The sequence below is a fragment of the Xenopus laevis genome, chromosome 1S (genome assembly GCF_017654675.1).
Source record: "Xenopus laevis strain J_2021 chromosome 1S, Xenopus_laevis_v10.1, whole genome shotgun sequence".
Lineage (NCBI taxonomy): Eukaryota > Metazoa > Chordata > Amphibia > Anura > Pipidae > Xenopus > Xenopus laevis.
In genome coordinates, this window is record NC_054372.1 from 44,070,502 (window position 1) to 44,097,440 (window position 26,939).

The 26,939-nt window shown below is 38.5% G+C and overlaps 1 protein-coding gene across 1 annotated transcript in view; it reads right to left on the bottom strand.

Moving 5' to 3' along the window:
• Window positions 1-5,267: 5,267 nt before the first annotated feature.
• Window positions 5,268-26,939, bottom strand: part of tmem131l.S (transmembrane 131 like S homeolog) — a 75,430-nt gene continuing 53,758 nt past the window's right edge. The window contains exons 19-35 of the mRNA XM_018243254.2: window positions 26,556-26,628; window positions 25,621-25,748; window positions 25,186-25,328; window positions 23,993-24,179; window positions 23,297-23,482; window positions 22,616-22,765; window positions 21,093-21,712; window positions 19,775-19,929; window positions 17,792-17,919; window positions 14,380-14,537; window positions 11,002-11,184; window positions 10,055-10,133; window positions 9,362-9,444; window positions 9,002-9,122; window positions 7,988-8,076; window positions 6,456-6,616; window positions 5,268-5,672 (exon numbers count right to left, since the gene is read on the bottom strand). Of these exons, the coding sequence (XP_018098743.1) occupies window positions 5,403-5,672; window positions 6,456-6,616; window positions 7,988-8,076; window positions 9,002-9,122; window positions 9,362-9,444; window positions 10,055-10,133; window positions 11,002-11,184; window positions 14,380-14,537; window positions 17,792-17,919; window positions 19,775-19,929; window positions 21,093-21,712; window positions 22,616-22,765; window positions 23,297-23,482; window positions 23,993-24,179; window positions 25,186-25,328; window positions 25,621-25,748; window positions 26,556-26,628 (2,914 nt within the window). The 3' untranslated portion in view covers window positions 5,268-5,402. The remainder of the gene's footprint in view (window positions 5,673-6,455; window positions 6,617-7,987; window positions 8,077-9,001; window positions 9,123-9,361; window positions 9,445-10,054; window positions 10,134-11,001; window positions 11,185-14,379; window positions 14,538-17,791; window positions 17,920-19,774; window positions 19,930-21,092; window positions 21,713-22,615; window positions 22,766-23,296; window positions 23,483-23,992; window positions 24,180-25,185; window positions 25,329-25,620; window positions 25,749-26,555; window positions 26,629-26,939) is intronic.

The following is a 26,939-nucleotide window of genomic DNA, read 5'->3' on the forward strand; positions in this document are numbered from 1 at the left end:
ATCGATTATCCAATAGTCACGCTGTCAAAATAACATGTTTTTAGAAAAAACGGTACAACGAATAAGTAAAAAAAAAAAGTTTTTGTGTATACATATTTGTGCACTTCTAAAAGTTAACACTTCTCTCACCAGTGTGAAGCTCCCCAATTGGCTCCCGACCATCACGTGTCCAAGATCCAGCTCCCTGGCAACAGAGCGTCCTCACAAATTTCAAAAATGGATTTCCATGGCTCGTTTTTCGTGAAATAATAAAAGCTTCTTTATTTATTGTTATATTATTTGCATGTCAGCTTTGACACAGTGCACATTGTCATTACTACTGACCGGTTTCGTACCTCATGGTACTTCCTCAGAGTATACATTTTTTCACACAATACACAACTTTATAGCTAACCTTGATTACAGACAAATATCACACTTATTATCTTAAAGGGATATACCCTAGTTCTTATTTCAATTTATTGTCACACTCTATTTTAATTTTAATAAAAACATTTAAAAACAGATGAATGCTATAAACATTGTAGATCCATGTATGCTGTTCTGGGTAATGTTTGAATTATAGGGATGCTTTACATACACTCTTATATAGTACCTCTCACTTTTACAAGTTACAAGTTATCCCATTTAAATTTACCTATTTTTCTCTTATTCAATATAGAATTTGATTTTGCAATCTTTATTGAGACCCAAAGGCTTTTCTGTTTCTAAAGTAAACATCCACCATGCTTCTCTCTTATTCATTAACTTTTCTAGTTCACCTTTCCTCTTATCTAATCTGACATGCTCTATGCCTTGAAAGGATATGCAGCTGTCATTTCCATTATGTACATTCAGAATATGATCATCTATAGAGGATGATATAGCCTTTCTCCCTACACAGGCCAAATGTTCTAAAATTCTATCTTTCATTTTCCTCATAGTTCTTCCAACATACTGGCATCCACAACTACATGTGGCTAAATATATAACATTTGTAGTTTTACAATTAATGTATGTTCTACACTCATATTCTTTTCCTGTAGCAGTACTACTAAATTTTTTTGATACATTAATATAATTACATGCCTTACAAATTCTTGCTCCACATTTGTGTGTTCCGACATAGTTTAACCAAGTGGATTTTTTATGTTCCCGCTTATCAGGGAGCATACTTGGGGATACATAACTTGCAACAGATCTAGTTTTCCTATAGGTGAACCAGGGTCTATCTACTTTTAATGATGGATCTGAGTTTATTATATGCCAGTGTTTCAGTAGTATCTTTTTTATATCTATTGCTTCTGTACTGTAGTCTGTCACAAAATAAACTTTATTCTTACTGTTATTACTATTTGTAACATTTTGTCTTTTCCGTTGTTGTCTATCTTTTACTGCCTCATTGAGTAGAGATTTTCGATCACTAAGTACTGCACGCTCATATGCTTTTTTCAGAGTTTCTATACTGTATCCTCGATCAGCTAATCGATCCCATAAATCCATCGCCGCACTCTGGAAGGCATCCCACGTGGAACAAATCCTCCTCAATCTGAGGAATTGTCCAATCGGGATGCCCTCGAGAAGAGGTTCCGGATGACAACTACTTCGTAGTAAAAGAGAATTTCTACTTATGGGTTTCCTATAGACATTTGTCCTAACTTTACCATCCTCTTGTGAGAACAAAACATCCAAAAATTCTATACATTTATCATTCACTTTGTATGAATTGTATACCACAATCATTATTATTGCAAAATGCTACAAAATCATGTACTTGTTCTATGTTACCTTTCCAGATAAAAATCAGGTCATCGATGAATCTATGGTATTGTACTATATGCCCACTCCAAACAGATCCATCGCCAAAGATGTGGCACTTTTCAACCCATCCCATGAATAAATTTGCATATGAGGGTGCAAACCGCGCCCCCATTGCATTGCCACACCTCTGAAGATAGGACCGCCCATCATACATGAAATAGTTATGGCTCAAAAGGTATTGTACTGACTCCATAATGAATTAATTTTGCTCTCTAGAATATAGGTTTGAATATTCCAACCAAAAGTAAAGGGCCTGTAAACCTAAATGGTGCTCAATGGACGAGTACAGAGCCGTAACATCTAAAGTCACCCATATCATGTCATCTTTCCATATCACATCCTGCAATTTGTTAATAACATCTCCACTATCTTTTATATAGGAGTCCAAATTCACAACTATTGGTTGGAGTAATTTATCCACATACTCCCCTAATTTCTCATTAAGGGATCCATTACCAGCAATTATTGGTCTACCTTTAGGATTTTCAAGTCCTTTATGGACCTTGGGGAGTGTGTGGAAGGAATATTGAAATCCTAGGATTTTCACACCATATATATTCAAATTCTTTTGCAGTCAGAACTCCTAAAGCTTTCCCATATTCGAGAATTTTTCTAAATTTCAATTGAAATGTCTTCTAAAAGTCTGAGTGTGCAAATACATGTAAATGAGTGTAAATAAGTGTACAAAAGGGGTTAAGTGTGATAAAATAAAAAATACCAATCTTTACTAAAATGTGTATGTAAGTGTATAAATTTACTGTAAGTATGTGTAAGTGCAGGTAAAAAAACGTGAACTTACCGTTTTTGAAGCAGGAGGATCACTGGAACCGAAGGAGGTTTCCAAGGCAGCGTGTCAGAAGTTACTGCGCAGAAGGAAGTGAGTGGGCGGGTGTGCGACGTGGAGGAGGTAAGGAAAGCAGCAGCGCATACATTGCGCATCTGCTACTTTGAAGTCGGATCTGCGACAATCGAGTCGCAGATCCGACTTGACAGCCCCCCAGCCACGTTGCCCAGGGGGCTGTCTTCCCTCCTGACTCTCTGCAGAGGCGGCAAAAGCCGCCGATGCAGAGAGAAGGGCTCAGCTGCAGGAGAACGTACGCCGTACGTGCTTGGCGGTTAAAGGGGTTCTTCACCTTTGAGAAAACTTTAAGTATGATGCAGAGAGTTATATTCTGAGAAAACTTGCAATTGGTTTTCATTTTTTATTATTTGTGGTTTTTGAGTTATTTAGCTTTTTATTTACCAGTTCTTCAATTTGCATTTCAAGTAATCTGGTTGCTAGGGTCCAAATAAGCCTAGCAGCCATTCCAATCTGAATAAGACACGAATATAAATTGGAGAGGGCCTGAATAGAAAGAGGAGTAATAAAAATAAGCAATAACGATAAATGCGTAGCCTTACAGAGCATTTGCTTTTTAGAAGGGGTCAGCAACGCCCATTTGAAAGCTGCCAAGAGTCAGAAGAAAAAGGCTAATATTAAACATATAAAAAATAAATATGAAGACCAATTAAAAAGTTGCTTAGAATTGGGCATTCTATAACATACTAAAAGTTACCTTAAAGGTGAACCACCCCTTTAAGATCTCTTTTCAAACGACTGAAGCACTCACCTATGTCAAGAGAAAATGTGCTTGAGAAGTATTTTCCACACTAACCCACATAATTGACGTAGAGACTCTTTAGGCCAATTAAACCTAATTGCGGATTTATTTTGATTACTTTGTCCAACACCTATGAATAAATATCCCCACCACGTTTGCTGTACTTATCCCTATCTCTGCCTCTCACAGCTTTACATTATATGCTGCATACTTCCTTTTAAGTGTATTTACCTCATTTTATATTATGTATACATTCAGTGTGATTCTGTGTCCATCTACAAAAGTCAATTATATAATGTAGTAGTCCTGGAGAGGCCTCCCACTCCTGAAATGCACCAGTAAACCCAATACAGTTTTTCTTCACAAAAGGCAGAGTAGCACATCAGGGTAGGTTTAACTGCACATGCTCAGTGTGAGCAAAATAGATTCAGAGAGAAAAATATCTACATTTTGGGAACTGGTAAAAGTGGCTGTATTGGGTGGCATTCACTGGAGTGGTTGGGAAGGGTGACCTCTAGGGCTACTGCATTTTATTCTTGGATTTTGTTTTCCTTGAAGCACTGCTTTGAAAGGACTATGCTCAAACAAATATCAAAGGCACATGTACACACCTGTTAAGTCAGGCATGTCCAAAATCAGGCCCCCGGGGCCAATTGAGGCCCGTTTTCCAAATTTACAGCGGCCCTCAGCCTCCACCATGAAATTAATAATAATGTGGCCCCCCAGCACAGTGATATCAGGAATCGCATAGCTGTAGCAGTAATATTCGGGCACATTAGTGAAATGATCTGCCACTTGGTCTATACTGCTGCCTGTGTGCTGAAGGTGTTAGTAATAGACACGTACTGGAACGTAGTGAGGCGCCACTCTCGCATACTTCTTTAGGGCTAAAGGTGCAATAGACGTGCTGATGTGCCAGTAAAGTAAACTAAAAAAGTATTTGACAGTGGCGAGTCATTACGTGCCAGTAAGTGACTATTACTAACACCTTCAGCACACAGGCAGCAGTATAGATCAAGTGGCAGATCATTTCACTAATGTGCCCAAATAATAATGCTACAGCTACGCCATTCCTTGTTTAAATGAGTTAAATGATGTTAATGGTTCAAAGAATGTCAGGCTGAATGGTCGGCCCCCACACATTTTCACCTCATCAAATCTGGCCCTCATTGCAAAAAGTTTGGACATCCCTGTTTTAAGTTACTTCAGCTAATGATTAGACAGCGGTGTCACAATTTAAGATGGTGAATTCAGAACCTGCTTATTTCTGCACTTATTGTACATCTATACGTCTGAAATACAATCTGAATATATACCCATGTCCTCATACAGTTCCTTGTTTCTCGTTTTACACATGTACAGGTAGATATATATCAGGGGTGTCCAAACTTTTTGCAACGAGGGCCAGATTTGGTAAGGTGAAAATGTGTATTTATTTTCAGGATAGTTCCCCTTTAAGTTCTTTGAGCAGAGCAACATCAAGATTTTTTTTCCGAAATGTAATTTTTTTACCGATTGTGTCCAACCAGCCAAAATGAACAGCATGTGGCACATATTTAACTTTAAATTAGTGCGACAACAGATAGTATCTTGAAAAATAGGAAAATGAGAGAGGAGAATGAATTGCAATAGTGCTCAGAAGAGAACTCAATTATCAATTATACACCAATTTGATTTACATTTCCTTTCCATTTCTGTAGTCAATATTTAAGCAATCCAGTGCTAGAAGAAGGGAGCCTGAGCAGTACACTGGTTATGTACGGAATGGTTCATGTAGATAAATAATTTTTAGGTTTATGCAACACAGAAAATGCAGACAAAATGCAGCAGATTTTTTTGCACTGCGCCAAATAAAAGTTAGAAAACTTCAGTAAAAAACATTTATTGATATAAAAAGTGCCAGAATATTCACCAATATTGTATTCTATTACAATAACTTGGTCACTCTAGTGATCAAAACTGCAAGCATTAATATTCACATTTTCTTGGATCGAACTCAGTTCACAAGTTCCCACAGTAACCAGAGTCTCTTGAAATCGGGAAAGCTGCATTTCTGTTAGCGGTTGTGGTCCAAATGTCCAGGTTCATGTAGGCATGGAAGGGGTTAAACCTGGGCGAGTACTCCTGCTTGCACATAACTGAGTGATTGCCAACATGGTGAGAATGAGGAGGAGAGCCACTGACTGGGCAGCAGCCATCATTCCGAGGAGCCCAAATAGAGCCAAAAAGTCCTGACATGGGTGACAAACTTCTAGTGCTGGAGAGATAAGACTGTAAAGCAAGCGTAGAATTAGTATATAGTAATTATAGTGGATTACAATTACGTCACATAGAATAGGCAGGATAAATGATAAACGCGCTTACTATATAAGTGTTAGTCTGCATTAACAGTATCACTGCGCAGCACAGGAATCTACGGTTACCCTGTCTATCAGGGATCTCCAGTCTGACGAGCTACAGTTCTGTTCAGTTTGTATGTTTAGCAAGTTGATTATTTTTCATGCTACATATTCAAGAGCCTTGAACAGACTGGAGGCCAAAAAAACACATCCAGCCTTTGGGCCTTCAGCTGCAAAGGCCTGAGCTAAAAGATGCAGCGTTTTTCATTGCTCAAAGCTGCTGGTGGAGCACACGCTTTATGTATTTGCTCTGTTCAAACAACATCCCCTTCACTGACCAGGAGAACTGCCTTCAAACTGCAGTGCAGTGTAAAAGTCTCATTTTAGCTTTGCTTAGGGAAGTCCATTCTATTATTCTGTCATTTCCATATTGACACTGCTGTGTCTACCCTAATATATCATCCAATCAAGGGAGAGCTTACAAGCAATACTCTATGTATGTCTGCTGCTGCTGCATCATTAACATGGTCAGTGGGACATTAAACAGTCAGTGCTGTATGATTAAATGAACAAGCGCAAACATGTTAAAGTTAACAAAACGCAACCCCTACTTCTTTCAAGAAAACTAATTATCCTCTCTAAACTTCCCATCAGTTTTCATCCTCAGTCCTGCCAGAGTACAACGCTGAACTTTTTTTGCTACAGAATGACTCACATAGCTTGCTGGCTCCCAGCTGCTGGGCATAGGGGAGTCCTGGGTAGGAGCTGGTGGTACAGGGGCACTCATATTCCACGTAGGCTGCTGGCACTGGTGCTCAATAAATGCTGGGTTCTGAACTTCAGGATGTGAAAAACCACTGTGATAATTCATGTTTTCTGTAAAATAGATTCAAAACTACCTTTTAGTGACCATAAGAAACATGTGTTAGTGTGCAAGTGTATCACATTCTTGTTAATACTGAACCTGTGCCTTAGGGCAGACACACGTGGAGATTCAGGGAGATTAGTCGCCCGGCGACAAATCGCCTCATTTTCGGGCGACTTATTATCGCTGACGGGATGGCATTCGTTTGCTGAAATCGCCGAAGCGTACCGAGTGCCATTCCGCTGGCGATTTCGATTCGAGCCGACGGGAAGGCAGTTCGGGGAGAAGAGCGATTTGTCGCTGGCCAACTGAATCTCCCCGAATCTCCACATGTGTCTCTGCCCTTCGTGTTCCTCTCAGCTACTTTTTCTCTTAAAATATAATGAGTTAATTTACAAGTAGTGACCAGATAGATAATATAAGTACAGGTATGGGACCCATTATTCAAAATGCTCTGGACCTGGGGCTTTCCAGATAATGGATCTTTCTGTAATTTGGATCTTCATACCTTAATTATACAGGTATGGGGCCTATTATCCATAATGCTCGGGACATGGGGTTTTTCAGATAACAGATTTTTCCTTAATTTTGATCTTCATACCTTAAATCTACTAGAACATCATGTAAACATTAAATAAACCCAATAAGATGGTTTTGCTTCCAATGAGGATTATTATAGTTTGGATCAAGTATAAAATACTGTTTTATTATTACAGAGAAAAGGGAAATCATTTAAAAAAAAATTGGATAAAATGGGAGACGGCCTTTCCGTAATTTGGAGCTTTCTGGATAACTGGTTTCCGGCTAACAGATCCTATATCTATACTGCAAAATTATGCAAACATTAAATAAACCCAGTAGGCTGGTTCTGCTCCAATAAGGATTCATTGTATCTTTGTTTGGATCAAGTACAAGCTACTGTTTTATTATTACAGAGAAAAAGGAAATCATTTTTAAAAAAGGGGAATATTTCGATAAAATCTATGGGAGACAGCCTTTCAGTAATTCTGAGCTTTCTGGATAATGGGTTTCAGGCTAATGGATCCCATACCTGTGCTGTTGAGGAAAGGGCCAATATACAGTATCCTGAGTTTTTAGTAGGATTTTGCTTGGTACAGGGGAAAACAGGATTATTGTACCATACTTTACAGGGTAAAGGACCCAGTTCAGTGACAATGTTAAATAACAAAATTATTTTAATGCTTTAAAATAAAAACATCATGGAAGAATTTTCAAGAAATGGGTATTAAAGATGAATGTGAGACTTTTCAAAAGTTTGAATAATTTAGCAAGTACTGTATATTAAATATAGAACTGCCATAAAATAAGGATATTGCATACTAGAGTGACCCTGTTCACCAAGATCAATTTAACTGGCTTACCTTCATTATATGGGGCCAAGTCATCTAACTCCAATGGTCTGTACATGCCAGAAAACTGCCCGTCACATGTGGAATTCCAGTGAATAAAACTGAAAGTAAAAACATGTTTATGCAACTCATCATTATTCATATGGAAATAATGTCTTCACCTCTGCACTGGGAAACTGAAATATAGGAATTTATGTTCTGTGGGTTTGTTTTTAAGAGTCATAGTGACTATTGGGGATATAAGCCACTATTTATATACCAATCGAAAACTCTCTCTACTTGCCCTGGATCTCTCTTTCCATTTATTTAAAAGGGAAGAGTCGTGGGTGTCCCAAAGAGGCTAACCAATGACTTTCCTGTTAATGGTTTAATATTAAGTGGTGAGCACAACTTTCCCATATTTCATGGGGGAATATAACCTTTCTTAAAGGAATTGTTCAGTGTAAAAATAAAAACTGGGTAAATAGATAGTCTGTGCAAAATAAAACATGTTTCTAATAAAGTTAGTTAACCAAAAATGTAATGTATAAAGGCTGAAGTGATTTCATGTATAACAAGTCAGTCAGGACACTACTTCCTGCTTTTCAGCTCTCTTGGTTTACACTGACTGGTTACCCTGGTTACCAGGCAGTAACCAATCAGAGACTTGAGGGGGCGGCCACATGGGTCATATCTGTTGCTTTTGAATCTGAGCTGAATGCTGAGGATCAATTACAAACTCACTGAACAGAAATGTACCATGTGGCCCCCCTTCAAGTCGCTGACTAACTCAGAGTTATAGAGCTGAAAAGCAGGAAGTTGGATTCTGGCTGTTTTATTAGACATCTGTTCACTTCAGCCTTTATATATTACATTTTTGGCTAACTAACTATAATAGAAACATTTTTATTTTGCACAGCCTATCTATTTACCCAGTTTTTATTTTCACACTGAACTATTCCTTTAAGAAAAATACACAGTCCATCTGCTTCACCCTTCTCATGCAGACGTACAAGTCAAATAAAGGGTTATGGCTGCAACACGTACCTATTTTGCACAGGAGCAGGATCGCGCATAACACATGTCACTGTGCTCTCCACATTATAGTTGACATCATTTGGTAAACAAACTGGCTGGGTGGACCAAATGTCTTCCTGGGAATAGCGACCTACAAAGTACAAAACTCATGTGACCCTGGATTAAAAAAATATTAAGGCACATTTCCCACTCAAGGGTACAGGTGTGAAACTAGTTGAAACCCGTATCAGGACCACCCTGTACTCTGGTGGATGATTTTGTATTTCCCTGATAAATGCTCCTCACACAGAAAAAAGAAAAACGTGCAGTCACATTTAACAATGTAAGGAATACAGTTCCACAGACTGATAAAAGAGGAGAAAAAAGTACCTTTGCTTTTCTCTATATCCGTAACGCTGGTGTAAGAAGGAGAGAAGATCTCTGGGTAACGAGGGATGGCATTTAGATCTGTGCTGGAATCAAAAAATAGGAATGTGTTATAAGATGAGTCACAGAATGAGCAAAAGATGGCGGTCACATGTGGAGAAACACCACCACCAGCTGAAGTTTTCGGCTGAAATTTGGTAGATGTCAGTTAATGCTGAACAGACACAGGGCATTACTGACATTTTCTGCCAGTGGATAAATACTATTTGCAACACAGAACTTAAAGGGATTCTTTCAACATGTTTTTTGACAAAATGCATCAGTTTATAGTGCTTCACATGTCAGTTTCCAAAGTGCTGTCAGTCATGTGACTTGTGCTCTGCTAGACTGAAAGTTCGAGTAATATCCCCAGCAGCCTTTCAGAAGAACAAAGGCAAGGTAACCAGATAACAAATCTGACACCTGCATTGCTAAACATGCCCCACCTAGTGGTAGATATGAGAACAGAGCTCAATAGTAAAAATCCAATTCCGGCTAACCCTATCACATTGATTTCTGTGCGCTCTACAGTTCACCTGACATAGGTCTTTTTTTTTTTTTTTTCACACAAACACAATCCAAATGGAAGAAAGCAGCCAAAATGGAGAAATGCTTTAAAGGACAAATATGACAAATTCTAGTTAAATATTTTCTAACCTTGTATTACAGATGCTGTGTGAGAGGTTAAGAGAAATGGGTGCTTCACCAGGAAAACCACTCTGTGGTATGTTCTCCCCTAAAGTAAGCACAATTAATTGTTAGTAGCCACACAAACCATAAATCATAAACAAATTTACTGGGGGGGGGGGAATGAGGCAAGCATGAAAAGCAGTACTGTATAAAAGTGGGCACCTATTTACACTTCATACCAGCTTTGCTTACAGTCCAACACATTCGACTGATACAGGTCAATTCATTTATGTATTTTTGTTCCATAAGAGCCCTAAATATCCTGTCAATTATTTGCTCACGCACAGTGATGTCATCAGTTATTATTGGTGCCCTCTGATGTAATGGCTGTCACATGACCCACTCAAACTGTATTATAATAATGATTGTACCCCCATTGTAAAATATAGGGGTAGCAGAAGTTACCTTAAGATGACATAACCTTTATAAAAGCACTCTGCCTTTGACCTTGTGCTTTTATATGGTCATGGAAATCCTCAGTGACTTATAATTATATTTTACTACAGAGAATACATTATTCACTATATAATACATAAAAACCATGAATACCTTATAAATGGTAAAAACCATTGGTAAAACAATTACATACAAAAATGCTCACACAACAAAAAGTAGACCAACTGCCGATAATATCTTGGACTAACACTGTATATGCTCATAGGCAAAAACAGGCAGTTTACGTTTATATTTTTGGTAGTAAGAACTAGGAATTCCAGAATACAATTGTGGGCCAAATGCTCTGATTGTACGATCATAATAGGGGCCTATGCAGTCCTCTTCTGATGGAATTTTTAAACCTGCAAAATAAATAGCCTGTCTGACCAATATCTGGCTGGTATCATTGTGGACCATGCAAATGCTTAAAAACTGTAGACTCCGCCTGTAGTGGCTAATTTAAAATAACTGCTACGTACGTGAAGGATGAAAGTGCCTTGTAGGTAGACCATTTTTCTTATCCCCCTCTGAACTACTAGCGCTACTCCAGCTTCCCCAGCTACCACGGCTGGCTCTCACGCTACCACGGGAGCTGCTACAGTCAGAACTGGAGTCAGAAGAAAACTTGTCCACTGGTTTCTTTTTGAGGATCTGATAGCATTCTGGGAAAAGAAAAAGTATTTGAAATATTACAGAAGAAGATATGATGAAAGACAATGGCTTAGGATAAAATCAGCAGAATGCTCAAATTAAAATGTATTTTCTTGTCTCAGTTTTAGTTACATATTTTACATATACAGTTGTGTTCAGAATAATAGCAGTCCGACATCACTAACCTGATCAATCACTGTTTTTGGTAGAAATTATATTTCTACATGACAAATAATTTACTAGATGTAGTAGAGTAATAGAAAATCAACAGACCAAATAGTTATGACATGCATGCTGCTGATTCTGTGTAATTGAATTAATTGAGGCTTGTTCCAAATAATATCAGTGTGGAGTTCAATTAGTGAGGTCATTCATTCCGTGAAAAAAACAGGTGTCAATTACGGCTCTTATTTAAGGAAGGAAGGCAGCAAATGTTGTACATGCTGGTTATAGTGCATTTCTCTCTGAAAATCTGAGTAAAATTGCTCGATTAAAGGGATCCTGTCAACGGAAAACATGTTTTTTTTTTTTCAAACCGCATCAGATAATAGTGCTACTCCAACAGAATTCTGCACTGAAATCCATTTCTCAAAAGAGCAAACAGATTTTTTTACATTCAATTTTGAAATCTGACATGTGGCTAGACATTTTGTCAATTTCCCAGCTGCCCCATGTCATGTGACTTGTGCCTGCACTTTAGGAGAGAAATGCTTTCTGGCAGGCTGCTGTTTTTCCTTCTCAATGTCACTGAAGGAGTCTCAGTGGGACATGGGTTTTTACTATTGAGTGTTGTTCTTGGATCTACCAGGCAGCTGTACTCTTGTGTTAGGGAGCTGCTATCTGGTTACCTTCACATTGTTCTTTTGTTTGGCTGCTGGGGGGAAAAGGGAGGGGGATGATATCACTCCAACTTGCAGTACAGCAGTAAAGAGTGATTGAAGTTTATCAGAGCACAAGTCACATGACTGGGGGCAGCTGGGAAATTGACAATATGTCTAGCCCCATGTCAGATTTCAAAATTGAATATAAAAAAATCTTTTTACTCTTTTGAGAAATGGATTTTGAGAAATGGATTTTGCTCCAGAATTTTGCTGGAGCAGCACTATTAATTGATTCATTTTGATTTTTTTTTTCCCATGAAGGTATCCCTTTAAATAGGTGATTGGAGAGGGGAAAACATATAAAGAAGTGCAAAAAATGATAGGCTGCTCAGCTAAAATGCTCAATTTTTCAAATGCTTTAAAATTGCAACCAAAACCTGAAAGACGTTGAAGAAAATGGAAAACTAGAAGGATAGAAGAATAGCCAATATGGCAAAGACTCAGTCAATGATCAGCTCCAGGAAGATCAAAGAAAGACTAATGTTACCTGTGAGTACTGTTACAATTAGAAAATGCCTATGTGAAGCCAACCACAAAGTCCCACTGTTGAAAAGAAGGCATATGCTGAAGAGGTTACAATTCGCCAAAGAACACATTGACTGGCCTAAAGACTGTGGACTGATGAAAGCAAGATTGTTCTTTTTGGATCTATGGGCCACAGACGACTTCCAAACACTGAAATCAAGCTACAGTACATTGCAGACAATGAAGCATGGTGGCACAAGCATCATGATATGGGGATGTTTCTCATACTATGGTGTCGGGCCTATTTATAGCATACCGGGGATCATGGATCAGTTTCAATACATCAAAATACTTGAAGAGGTCATGCCGAAGAGGAAATGCCCTTGAAATGAGTGTTTCAACAAGACAACAACCCCAAACACAAGAGGTAAATGGGCAACATCTTGGGTCCAGACCAACAAGATTGACGTAATGGAGTGGCCAGCCCAATTCCCAGAGCTTAAATCCAATAAAAAAACTTGTGGGGTGACAAAAAAATGCTGTTTCTGAGGCAAAACCAAGACATGCAGAAAAATTGTGTAATGTAACAGGTGCCAGAAGTTGGTGGACTCCATGCAACACAGATGTGCAGCAGTTCTCAGAAACACTGATTATACAACTAAATATTAGTTCAGTGATTCAAAGGAAATACAATGTTCCCAATGCATTTGTATGTATGGAAATAAAAGTTGTTATAAGAATTTTTAGCTTTATTCTTTTATTCATTGCTATTATTCTGAACACAACTGTACATTACCGTAGAGAAAATTTACATGGTATCACCACCATCAGCTATTGAATGAGGAAAAAAAATCTCATAATCTCTTAATCTCATACATTTCATAAAGAGCATTTCAGCAGCAGGCAGCAATGTCTAGATGAGGGCTGTCAAAAGGAACAAAGGCTCCATTCCAGACAATATATAGAACATAAAATATATACAATTACAAATAGGCAACCAATCTTATATGGATAACTATTATGCAGGTTTATATAAATAAAGAGCTCTAAAATCACTACAGATTGTGGAAGAGCCAATTGTAGCCAAAAATGTTTACCCTGAGACACTGTTGAATAAAAAAAGTGAAGTTAAAGCATAGAGAAACAAGCTGTAAGAAGCACTGAGTATTCGTCTTTGTTCTGAAAATAATCCACAATGTGTCAGTCACTGCAGATCAGAGAAGAGGTGGTAGCTTTCATAGAATCTTGCTGTGAGTAGTTTCTTCTAGGAAGAGGACCTCTCCCAAGACATACTCCAGCTCCTACACATACTATACATGTTCTTGCACCTGTCTCCTGCTTTTATTGACCATGGTGATCTCTTCAAACCCTGGTCCCTGCTCCATAGTTACATCTGCTCTTATTATTCACCCACTTTGCATAGGCTCTTGTGTTCATCTACCCCATGTGTCTTCTTGCTGCTTTTAAGATGCATGCATTTCATATATACCATCCTCTCTCGCTAAATTATTTATGTAGCTCCCTCAGCCACCTCTCTCCTGCTACCTACCTTTCAGACTTAGAAACCTGGCATTTACAGTGACCCCCTTCTCCTTTACTCATTATCGCCTTATTACATTTTCTGTTTCATCCCTTTACACTTTTCTTACCACTTACCAACTTCTTCCCCCATTGTAGAAATACACACACCACTGACATGCCACTAACCTAATACCATATAACTGTGTGAGGATTGGGGTGAGAGGAAACAGAACTCAGATGCAATTAATGTTTATTAACAATGCAGCACTACATGTTTCATACCCCAATGCCCTTTATCAAGTGTTAACCAACAAAACAATTGAAATCTCAGTCAAGTACCTGTATCACCACGGATTGGGAATCTTCCATTTTTTGGTTCACCTTTACACAAGTCCCCATTTGGAAATGAATTCCAATGTTTTACCCTGTTAGGAGCTCTTAAGTCTGATCTCTCCACCTCTTGCCACTTATGTTTCAAGTCGTTCTGTTCAGTACCCCTATAGAAAAGGCACAAAGCAAATACAATGAAGAGATGGAGAATATGTTGGAATGCATTATTTACAAATGCATTTTGCTTTTTACAGTGAATATCTGTAAAATATATACGGATAGATAAATGACATACAGCGATAGATATAACAATGCTGTATCCTATAAAGATAATGGCTATTTTGAAGCAATTATAATACAGATAGGGACAAGAGAGGCAAAAAGTCAGTGTGACTGGAAATGTTTGGGTTTGAAAAAGAAATGCTGTTAGGTAAGTCTCCTAAAATAATCTAGAAGATGTATGACATCTATGTTACTAGGTGCAAGCATAACCCTACCCCTTTTAAAGAAAAACCCCCAGAATATTTAAAAAAAAACCAGAATATTTAAAGGGATGGCTGGTGCTTTACCTGACACTGATCTGGTTACAGACAACAAATATGAAAGTATGAATGTTTCCATTAAACACAGCAGCTGAGCAAGTCAGGTAAAGGAGATTTTTTTGTTGCTCACAGTTAAATCAGTCTCTTGGGAGACACAGAAACAGCGGGTTATATTTTAGATTATACTAGGAGGCAGGGAAATCGGTACAAAAGTCTCCTCCTCTACCAGCTAACACGCCCCCCCCCCCGAACACAGCCTCATTTCGTAAGTTTAGCCTGACAAAGACAGAATACATAACGTACTGAACAAACAACTGTTTACAAAAAAATGGCTGAAGGCGATGAGGGTCTGCTTCCCAGGGAGGAAAGTCATGTCTCCCCCAAGAGACTGAAGAGAACAAAATTTAAAGGCGAGTAACACAAAATCTCCTTTTCTCTCACAGCTACTTGGGGGACAAAGCTGTCCCCTGTGATGAAGAGTGGACAGGAAGCAAAGCGAGAGTTTCAGACCTCTGCCGTCTGCAGAACCTTCTGGCGAAAGCATGTGTCAGATGCTGCAAAAACCTTAAAGCTGTAGAACTTGACAAAGGATAATATGGATGACCAAGTGCCCGCTTTGCAGATCGGTGTTGCTGAGGCTTGGTTTCCCAAGAGGTACTTACTGCCCGAGTGGAATGCACCCGTAACTGTAGAAGAGCTGGCATAACCCGAGCCACATAACCCTGCGGAAGGTCTCTTTGATCCAGATGGTGATGGTGCTTTTGGAGGCAGGCTGCCCTTGAAGCGGGCCAGTCGGTATGACAAACAAAGCCTCAGATTTGCCGATTTCTTTTGTTCTGGACACATAATATTTTAATTCATGGACTGCATCTAGGGAGTGCAAAGTAACTTCCTTCTGGTTGCAGGGTTTTGGACAAAAGGATGCAACTGGTATGCCCTGGTTTAAGTGGTATTGGGAAACCACTTTGGGTAGGGTGGACAGGACTGTGCAGAGAATTGCCTTGCCAAGGTGGAAGTTGAGGAAGGGTGACTTGCTAGTTCAGAAACCATACTTGCCAAGGAAACTGCTAAGAGGAAAAAAGTTTTCCATGTCAGAGGAATGAAGGCAAGAGGTTCAGAGGGAGGCTCCTGGAGAGCCCACAGCACGAGGTTAAGGTCCTATGGAGGGCACAGTGGTCAGACAGGTGGAGCTACATGGGTGGCCACCTGAATGAAGGTCTTGTCTGGAAGAAGACGCTCCTGGAAGAGAAGAGAGTCCCGAAACCTGAGCCTTAATGGAGTCCAATTCCAGACCTATGTCAAGGCCAGACTGAAGGTACTCCAGGAGACAATGGACAGAGAGATCCCAGAATGGAAGCTAGTCGTTTTGACCACATCCATTACCAGTGCACCTCCCATGCCATGGTTAAAAAGGTCCAAGAACCCGTCCAGCATGGCCAGTAGGGTACAATCAGTATGATCGCAACCATGTCCCCCTTGACATGCATATGACAGTTGGAAGGACAACACTAAGTCATGGCATCTACTGCCTCTGCTTGAGGGTCCTTGGAGCAAGCAAAGTAATGAGGTACTTTATGGTTCAGCCTGGAGGCCATGAGATCGACCTCTGGAAGTCCCCATCTTTCTGCAAGTCTGAGAAAGACCCTGTCATTGAGGGACTATTCCCCAGGATCGAGCATGCCGACTGAGGTAGTCTGCCTCCCAATTGTTGATGCTGGGGATGCCAATTGTTGACACTGGAAATGCCAATTTTGGAAGGCAAATCTTAAGACTTTTTGATGGGGATGGAAAATGGGGACGTGGAGATAAGAGTCTTTTATGTCCAGAGCAGCTAGGTATTCGTTTGGAGCCATGGCCACGATCACTTACAGCTGTACACTTACACCCAACCGTACTGCCCTGCTTACATATCCACAAGTAGTTTGTACAGAACAGACCAAAAATGAATATTTACTTGCAGTGCTGCCATCAGTGAGCTTTGTTTTGCAGGCTACACGATGGTCATACAACTTATGTGATGTGTATAGCCAACAGAAATATACCTGTGAAAATATTGCAGTTTTGTGTAGTAAGTACAGTGTGAGTGCACAGAGTTGTAGGCTAAATGCATGCAAGCAATTTATAATGGCTACATAAGGTAACTTAGTGGCACCAGCTAAACATAATTCTCTATAATTCATGCTTCTTTTTTAATTATGGCAGAGCAAGCGGTAGGCAGAAGAGGCAACCTATGTTACATGCTATACATGCTGAGACCCTTCCGTGCGGATGGATACAGTTACAAGGCCATGGTGTGGTTTATATTGTTCTATGTATTCAGGCCCACAGCCCACACAATCAGAACAGCATGCTCCTCTTCACTTCCTAACAGCCAATGCACCAATACGATGTTTTGGCAGATAAGATTTGGCCAACAGCACACAGATATCAGTAAGGGTCTTCTATGCACTATACATATGCCAAACTTCATACAACACAATATAATCAACTACACAGATTGCCATCTTTGGTTTTACCAAATCAAAAGGAACCAGAAACAGGGTCAAGTCTGTGAAAGTACAGCATACAGAAAGTAAAATACACATTTCCAATAACTAACAGGTCCATAAAGAAAGAAATTCATAGAACATACAAGACACTGAATTTGCTCTCATTAAGCAATATTGAGTTAACAAACACTTTAGCTGCTAAAATTGTTTCTACTGTAGCTTTTTCTATTATTGAACCTTTCTCACTATAAACAGGACTTCTATCAACACCTAAAATTGAAAGGCAGGAGGGTGACTAAAAAGGCACAGGATTAGCAAGATCAAGTGGTTTTGCTATAAAAATCAAGAACAAAAGCTGAAGTGGTTAACAGGAGTAGTTGAGGGAAATACCTTGCAGGAAAGACACTGTTCTTCTTTTTATTTTTTCTGGCAGAAGATCTGTTTTTATTCCAATTTAAATTTTGGAATATCCCATCCCTCTTGTCATTGGGGCTTTTTTTCCTAATTGGCTCTTCGTGCTGGAAAATACAAACATGTTAAAATGAGCAATTTGTATTTCTTAGTCTGTGACGATTTGTTTTCAGTTTCATTAACAATTAATCTCAGTTGGCACAAATGCCAAAAATTCACAGTGGTGCTATAAAGAACAAGGGAACATCTAAATGACAAAATAAGGTTAATGCCAATGCAAATGGTCTTATAGTCACTGCATTCAGTACCATGTCCATTGTGTGTTGTACAGGTACAGGTTATCCAGAATGCTCGGGACCTGGGGTTTTCTGGATAACGGATCTTTCCATAAGTCGGATCTTCATACCTTAAGTGTACTAGAAAATCATGTAAACGTTAAATTACCCCAGCAAGCTGGCTCTGGTTCCAATAAGGATTAATTATATCTTAGTTTGGATCAAGTACAATGTACTGTTTTATTTTACAGATAAAAAGGAAATCACTTTTAAAAATTTGGATTATTTGGATAAAATGAAGTGTATGGGAGACAACCTTTCCGTAATTTGTAGCTTTCTGGATAACGGGAAATGGATGCTATACCTGTACTATAGGTTACAATATAATATGAGTTAAAAAGTTTAAGAGATTAAGGCTCCCTGAAATCATTTGATTTGTGGGTTTGTTTTGCATAGATCACAAACTAAATGCTACAAAAAGGAAATGCACAATTCTGAAAGCTAACCTTAAAGCAGCTAGAACCAGATGCATGTTATTGCTAAAGAACAGGACTGATTCACTTGATTACTGGATACTACAATATTGGTTTTACTATAAGGGCTGAGAAGATTTCAGAATTGTCAGTGTTAATCACACAAATGCTCATTAAAGATACAGTATGTATAAACCCCCAGTGCTCTCTAGAGGACAGGCAATGTAAGCTGTAAGTAGATGGCTTGAGATTCTTCAGGACTTACACAAGAACTGTTTAAATGTAAAAACATAAAGAGTACTACGTAGCAAGAAATCAGTATAAATCTGTCAAATTATGCCTCTTTGGTGCACAAACTGAAAGAAAGCCATCTAGGTTTACAAAGTACAGGTATGGGATCAGTTATCAAGAAACCCATTATCAAGAAAGCTCCGAATGACGGAATGGTCGCCTCCCCTAGACTCCATTATAATGAAATAATCCAAATATGTAAAAAGTATTTCCTTTTTCTCTGTAATAATAAAACAGTACCTTGTACTTGATCCAAACCAAGATATAAATAATCCTTATTGGAAGTAAAACCAGCCTATTGGGTTTAGTTAATGTTAGATGATCTTCTAGTAGATTTAAGGTATGAAGGATCTAAATTAAAAAAAGATCAGTCATTCGGAAAACCCCAGGTCCTGAGCATTCTGGATAACAGGTACCATACCTGTACACTTTGTTACTTGCTGGACACTGAGGCTGAGGAGAGAAGCTTTAATGGGGTCCCAGTGCTTTATATTTCCACTGTAAGACAAGCTTAAGCGTTCTCCATTTATTTATAATTTGGACCTACCCCACACTTCCATTTAAATCTCCTCACCTTTTCACCATATAAACACAATTACACTGTAGAGCTAACTATAACAAATAATTACTACTAGATGCCCTGCAGTCCTGGTGCAAATAAAATGATCACATACGTACAGGAAAATGAGCTGCCTAAATTCATTCATATTCAAATACAACATATGCAACTTTTAAGCCTTTAACACTTGCTTTGCAGAACTGTACTCTTTCTTGGTGCCCTTTAAGAAACAGCAGCGGTCAATGTCTGTACCTGAAAGAGGCAAAGGATCACAAAGCAAAGTGAAGTGGCTGGAAGAAATGTCTGTCTGTTACTATAAGGAACCTGGATATGGATGAATGACAAAAGCATTTCATAATGGTACCTTAACTGCAAGTGCATCAGTTCGCCCACAAACTTTCTCCTCTCTGGAAGTGCTACGGGAAAGCTTCTCATTGGAATTATCTTGTGCTGCTTGTTTTTTTGTAGATTCCAAAACGTCTCTGTGTGAGGTAGGGGGGGGTGTCTGCTGCCTGTTCCCTAAAGACACAAAAGCAGAATTTAGCATCTCAGTCCTGTAGATGATTTTAGTCATGTTTAAAATAACAAATTAGAAACAAGACTTCACCAAAGGGCACAGTACAAGTACATTTCCATTTTCTATGGTGTTTAAAAGCTTAAATGGCAGGGGCGTAATGACTCTACCAGTATTCAAGTGTACAGTGGATAGGAGAACAAGGGAATCAAAGGTTACCACCATTAGGATAAGGGAACAATAGGAAATATTTATGTGCATGACAAGCTGCATGTTAAATACATAGGCTCAGTCACATTGTTTGCATCGAAAACTTCAATTTATGTCCTGTGTAATCCCTTTACAAGGTTGAGAAGTTATGAGCTAGAAATGAAAATAGTGTACAACACCACTGCAGAGCACTAAAAGCAGTTTAGTACCATTCTGACAATAAAGGAAAAACTGAAAATCAAATCAGTCATAACAGATTATTCCCACAGGTTAAAACAAAAATCAATGGCAATACAATGACAGTAGCTCTAAGAATGACAGAAGAAATGACCTGCCTCACGTGTACTTTCCTGGTATCACACTAATCTCTTCAAAATGCATAGCAGAGAAAAACACATGCTTCAAACATTTTAAATGCATAAAAATTAGAGCTGCACCGAATCCAGTATTTGGTTCAGGATTCAGCTACAATTTGGCCTTTTGCATCTACGATTCGGATTTGGCTAAATCAACGTGCCTGGCTGAACCGAATCAGAAAAATCATGTGACTTTTTGGCATACAAGTAGTAAACAAACACGCATTTGCGGTTTTCCTTTGCCGTTCATTTCCCTAATTTGCATATGCAAATTAGGATTCAGTGTGGTATTTGGGAGAATCCTTTTTGAAGGATTCGGCCAAATCCGAAAATAGTAAGTAATTCTAAAAGTAAGGTCATGTATAAATGAGCTTTTTAGTGTTATTTGCATGATGCATTCAAGTGCACCTTAACCCTATACCATGGGGGACAGAGGTGAGGTCACAGTAAAATACTACACCTGTAACAGTGCTTGACAGGTTGAATCAAAACACATCAAGCATAAGTAACACCATTTTAAAAAAATCATCTAAACATGCTGAAACTGCACCAAAGAATAACACTGTGGCAAATTTGGACACAACAATAGACAATTAATTTACCCTCATTCTTCTTAGAAGCAGTCCGAGATTCCATCTGTGCATGTGACATATTCTTTGACAGGTGACTTACAGACACTTTACTAGGCACAGGAAGATCACAGAAGTCCAGGTGCAGTTTAGGCTCAGATAGGCTTTCTGATGTTTTCAAATTTGTTTCCATAGGAAACATACATAGAACAGGCTCTTCCTTCAAAGGGCTTTCATTAGCAGTCCTTTGTTGGAGATGAGAATCTTGCTTTGCAGATTCCTCTTTGCCCAGATTGCGGTCTGGGCTGGATAAGTGCCTTTTATTATCTGCATCTCTATATTCTGTAGGGTTAATGTTAGGGATCTCATTACAATCTGAGTCCTTTTGGCATGCAGAGGGCATATCTGAGGTTTGCTGTTCACTTGCATCACATGATGTTGCAATACTGCCTGCTGCGCTGCTTGAGGATTTCGGCTTTACACTGTAGTACACCGAGCACTTGTGCTTCTTCTGAGAGTGGCTGTATGTTGCAGGACCCCTCTTGGATGCATTCTGGCTTCTGTTCTGGGGTGCGGCGGCGGCAGTCAGACATCCTCTTCCTTTCCCTTTATCAGGGGGGCTAAAGGAATCCATGTAATTCTTGCAACTTCCCCTGAATAACAATTGAGGATAAAAATGAGGATGGTAAAAACCCACCCCTCCACCCAAAAAACAGTGAAACAACAAATTAAAACACCAATTCAAAGTTAATATTTCACTTAAAGGGGGGCGTAAGCCTTTAGACTCCACAAAATAAGGCCTGGCACACAGATGTGAGTAAACAAAAGGGAAAACCCCTGTAGTTTATTGTTATAAAATTGGAAAGGCAAAGTTTCAGGAGGGATGCTGATGGAGGGGCAGAATAAATAACATTTAGCTTTTCGCATGCTTACTTGCATCCATGTGCCTGTCCTGCTTTTTTCTTTTGGGGTCTGCACTGTGAAACGAGTTATAAATGGGGGTTCTATGCCTATGTAGTATATTAGAGACAGAATTGTTCTAAGCAAATGGTCTTTGTCATTTGTTTTGTATGGTCTTTGGAAATGGGCAGAATAGGATAATATGGACTATAGACTATAAGGGGATTTTTAGATTGTTTCTTATTAATCTTGCATTCTGACTTCCAAATTGACTGCCTGGTTGCTAGGATAATTTAGTCCTGTTGAAAGTCCAGGAACAATTCCAAAAGTTAAAAAAAAAAACAAAAACAAATTCAAAAGCCATCAAAAATGTAAGGATTTCAAAAAGCCTTAGAATTCTGCAGTCTACATCATAAGAAGAGACAATTTTAAAGGAATGACCCCAAAAATTAAAACAAACTAACAAATTCGGCCATGCAGAGCAATATAATGCTAATCTTATAAGCACTTTCTGCAGAAATATGATTTACACTGGTAACATGCTGTATTGTATACAGCATGGACACACGAGTGATAGATTATATGCAGTTTTGTATATACATCTTATTTTTGCACATTTGCCTTGTATGGTAATTGAAAACAAAATAACATATTACCTGAATGACTCAGAGGTGATTGTGTCCACCTGACTGGAGATTTGATGAGATGCAGAGATTGCACAGTTTCTATGACTTGACTTTAAAAAGTCAATTAGAATACAATGTGCATGTTGGGTAGCTATTAAAATGACGGCAAGCAGAGAAAAACTGGGAATAAGAAAGAAAAGTATTTCAAGTAAAATGCTGAATACACTAAATCTGCATACAAACACAATGTACTGAAAAGGCAAGCTTACTAAAAATACAAGATAATTAGATTATAAAAACCTGAAGGATTACAGGGTTAGAATTTTGCCATAATATATGCACAGAAATTGTATGCAAGTACAATATTACCTAAAAATATATTAAGAGCCTAATAAGCAACAGTCCTTTCTGAAATCTTGTCATATACCCTTCTACAAGCTTTAAATTCATTGAAGAATGAAGGAAATTGACTTTCTATCAGTATGTATCTGGCTGATAAATAACCAGATATTGGGAAAGACCATCTGTATGCCTCTGTCAAAATCTGCTTAATTGGTCTGTAGGTCACAAGATGGCAGCTACTAACAGCCATCTGTGTTTTAATTCTGAGTAAGTTGTGAATCTCAAAAAAAGTTGCATTAAATCAGCGACTTTTGAGCATAAAATAAACAAGGCAAAGGTTATTCCCAAAAAGAGTGTGATGGTACATACCTGACACACATGACAGTGATCTTCCAGAACAAGTTCTCCCAGCTTGGGCCTGGAACGCCGTCTGCACACAGTGGGAGCAAATGGTGAGGCAGAGTCACATTAAGTGTAAATCGAAACTCTATATTGGAAGCACTCACAAGAGTCAACTCACGAATGACCCATGATGATGTGAAATCTGGAATGAACCTATACATTAAAAAAATGGAAAAACTATTAGCTGGGCAAGCATTTCAACAAACCTAATTATAAAGTATTAGTTTGGCTAAGGCCGTAAATGCTGCCTGGATTATTAGGTAAAATATTCTGCAAGTGTTTTTAAAGTCCAACTCACTGGACTGAATTTATTTTAGGCAGACACAGAGTGGCTTTAAAGATTTCCTTAGGCACGCTTTCAGTACTTTCTAAAATTATTCTCACGCATGCAATTAATTTTCTATGCTGACTGCAGAATTCACATCTGCAAAGGAGCATAGAGTAATGCATTATGCATTGGTGTTGATAAACCAGTCAAAAAAGATTTCAGGGAACTTCCTAGGTTTGATTCGTCAGTTTTAACTCTGCATGCATCAAATAAGTGCTGAAACATTAAATATATGGTCTTGAATAGAGAAGCACTTCATTTTGAATTTGGCAATAACCAGAACAGGAACCAACTGATACAAACTTGGGAAAAATAATTGTGAAAAAAACCCTTACGCAATACTGATTTCTCTAGAAGAGTTTTGGCTGAGAGAAAAGGCATGGCAGTCCAACACTTCAAACCCAAAGCCCTGACAACTGTATCCATTAATCTTCATAGACTGTATGGTTATTGGCAAGGAACCAACATTCTCAACTTTGAAGACTTTTGTGATGGACAAGATCTGCTTGCTTTCCTTTACCTCTGTAAAACACATACGATTGGAAAAGTCAATGTTATCATCTCAATCCAAACACTTACAACAAATTAAAGATTAGTGTACTGGGACCTTCTCCTCCCAGGTACAGGTAAACAGGTGGACCACACAGCAAGGAAGTAAAACCTGTAGCTGTCCAGTCCCTCTTCAGTTAAGTAAATTAATAAAATGAAATAATAAAAGTGATGCAGGAGTAGAGAATGTCTTAACCTCCTAAGGACATAACGAAACTGGAGGAATATCGCCCCTCCTACATTTGCTAGCTGGAAACAAAACATGCGGGATATATGCAATATTGAACAACTGGTGTATATAAAAAGGGGGGTCCCTACTAAATTTCACAACATTTGGGGCCCCTGGTTGGATGTATTCCCCCTTCCACATACCTGCCTGATAGTCGGGCAATAAAGGTCAGGAAAGTATGCTACAACTATGTTGTTATGTATCGCATTACTTGCTTCTTGATATGTCTGTACCACTCTGATACATGTTGCTTCACTATGTAATTTTAAGTAGGGATATCAATGTATAGCACAACACCCTTGTAATATCTATTGAGATTTCTGTAATTGACATGCTGAACAGTGATATGTTTTTCTTTTCTGATGTGAACATTTTTCAATAAACTACCTGAGTTTAAAAAAAAAAAAAAAAATCTTACAGTTCTATAAATATTATACTCTTAAGATATAAAAAAATACTGTTTGAACTATGGCACATAAAAAAATCGGGAATAGCTTCCCAATGGTGACAAAGTAGTACAAGAAATAGACTTTAACAGACAACTATCTGTTTTAAAACTATTGAAGTGAATTTTCCTGGTTGGCATACAATACACTGAATACAATACATTTCTGATCATTTTTTATTAAGGTCATAGTGCAGATAAGTCCTGGAGAAGAGAATGCTGAATAGCTTGGCTGTTTGAAATGCTAATAAAACTGTTCAAAACAAGTAATCTGGGTAAATGACAAGTAACCTGGGACAACTCACGCTGTCTACAGTCTATCAGTGTTGACTCTGGCACTTTAAATCGGAGGGATCCCCCTATGCCGGGCAGTCTTCCTCCCATGCGCAACATCTCACGTGCCCCTAAACCTTCCACTGTAATCATGTCCAGAACAGTCAGATTATTCCTGCAATACAAGACAAATAATATTGTTATCCCTGTAATGTCTCTGAGTGTAAGTGCAATTGTAAGAGACAAGATTAAGGGAGATGCAGGGTACCAGTGCCCACATACATTAAGTAATCTGCTACAGGTTTATGTGGTAAACACCACAGCATTTTATATTAATAAAAATCGTATAAACAAATGTGGAGTTTTTGTTTTTTTTAGTTGCCCTTAAATTATAAACATTATTTTGGAATTGGAAGAGCTATTGTTCATAAAGTTTCTTATTCTGCATGCAGAACGGATTGACCTACCTGATCAATATGAGTGAGGTAACTTTTCTGTAATCAAGTGGGGTAAATCTTACACCAACCCGCTGACTTTCCCAGGGTAGCAGCTGTAACTCTAGTACGTCAGTACTGCATTCATCAGGCTCTTCCTCCTGTAAATTACATTCATAGTTACATACTGTGTAATCAAAACACATTGAGTACATGGTGCCTGAATTATGCAAATGCTGCACCTGCAAAGTGCTACAATATTTCGGTGGTACCTACAATGGGAGTGAGAGGCTAGGGAAAAGTCATCCCAAAAAAAGCCTGAGAATTGTCAGAAAGTCCATGTAGTAATGACAGGCACAAAGCTACCACTGCTACAAACTTAGGGACAATAATCAACTTCATATGCCATCACACAGATGGTCATTAAACTTCAGATACCATCATCATCTTTAGATCTCCATGACTTTCTACTGGGCACAGAAGAAGAAACGGAGTTCTGTCCATAGCTCAGAAACGTCATCTAATTAAACCGCATGATTATAAACATAAAAGCTTATTGCCTACAAGTCACACACTAATATTTGGAATCCATTATTACTTTCAGACCAACTCATTGCAAAGGTTGAAAAACCATGGCTAAAGCCTATTGGAAAACCTCTAAACAGTCAAAATCAATATGTTTTTGTCACAAACAAGACTTATACAGTGTAAGTTGACATAAATTGTAATTTAGAGTGTAGAGAGAAGCATGAAGTTTTTGAGCTGAATCAAGAGAACCACTCAACACTGGTATATACAGAAACATAAAGAGAGACACATTATAAGTGCAAGTTTCATACAATTCTCACACAGCCTAGCATATAAAGTAGATTGCCCTGGCCTCGCCACTGTTATACAGAATACATTGATCAACCACCAACCTCCATGAACAAACCTTTACACAGCAGTGGGATTTCATGAGAACATACCATGTTGCTGCATTCTTTCTGAAGCCTAAATTCAGCAGTTGTGACATCAAAAGTCTGCTCATTCACACCATACCTGAAATCAATTCCAAATATTTAGTAAAAAATAAATCAAAAAAATACTCATATACAAAGTTTCTAAAAAATATAGATTAAGTTAACATTCACAGGCCCTGTATCATATCATAACGTCTTATATTACAGCATGCATGGGGGAGTGAGATCATGGCTAAGTCTCTACATACTCCGTGTATAAAATAAAATAAAAAAAATATTCTGTGTGTAACTGTATTTGCTGTATTGCTGGTCTTATCTATGTTTATATACACACACAAAAAAAGTTGTAAAGCTGTGCTAGTTGATAAAAGGACATTTTCACATGAGACA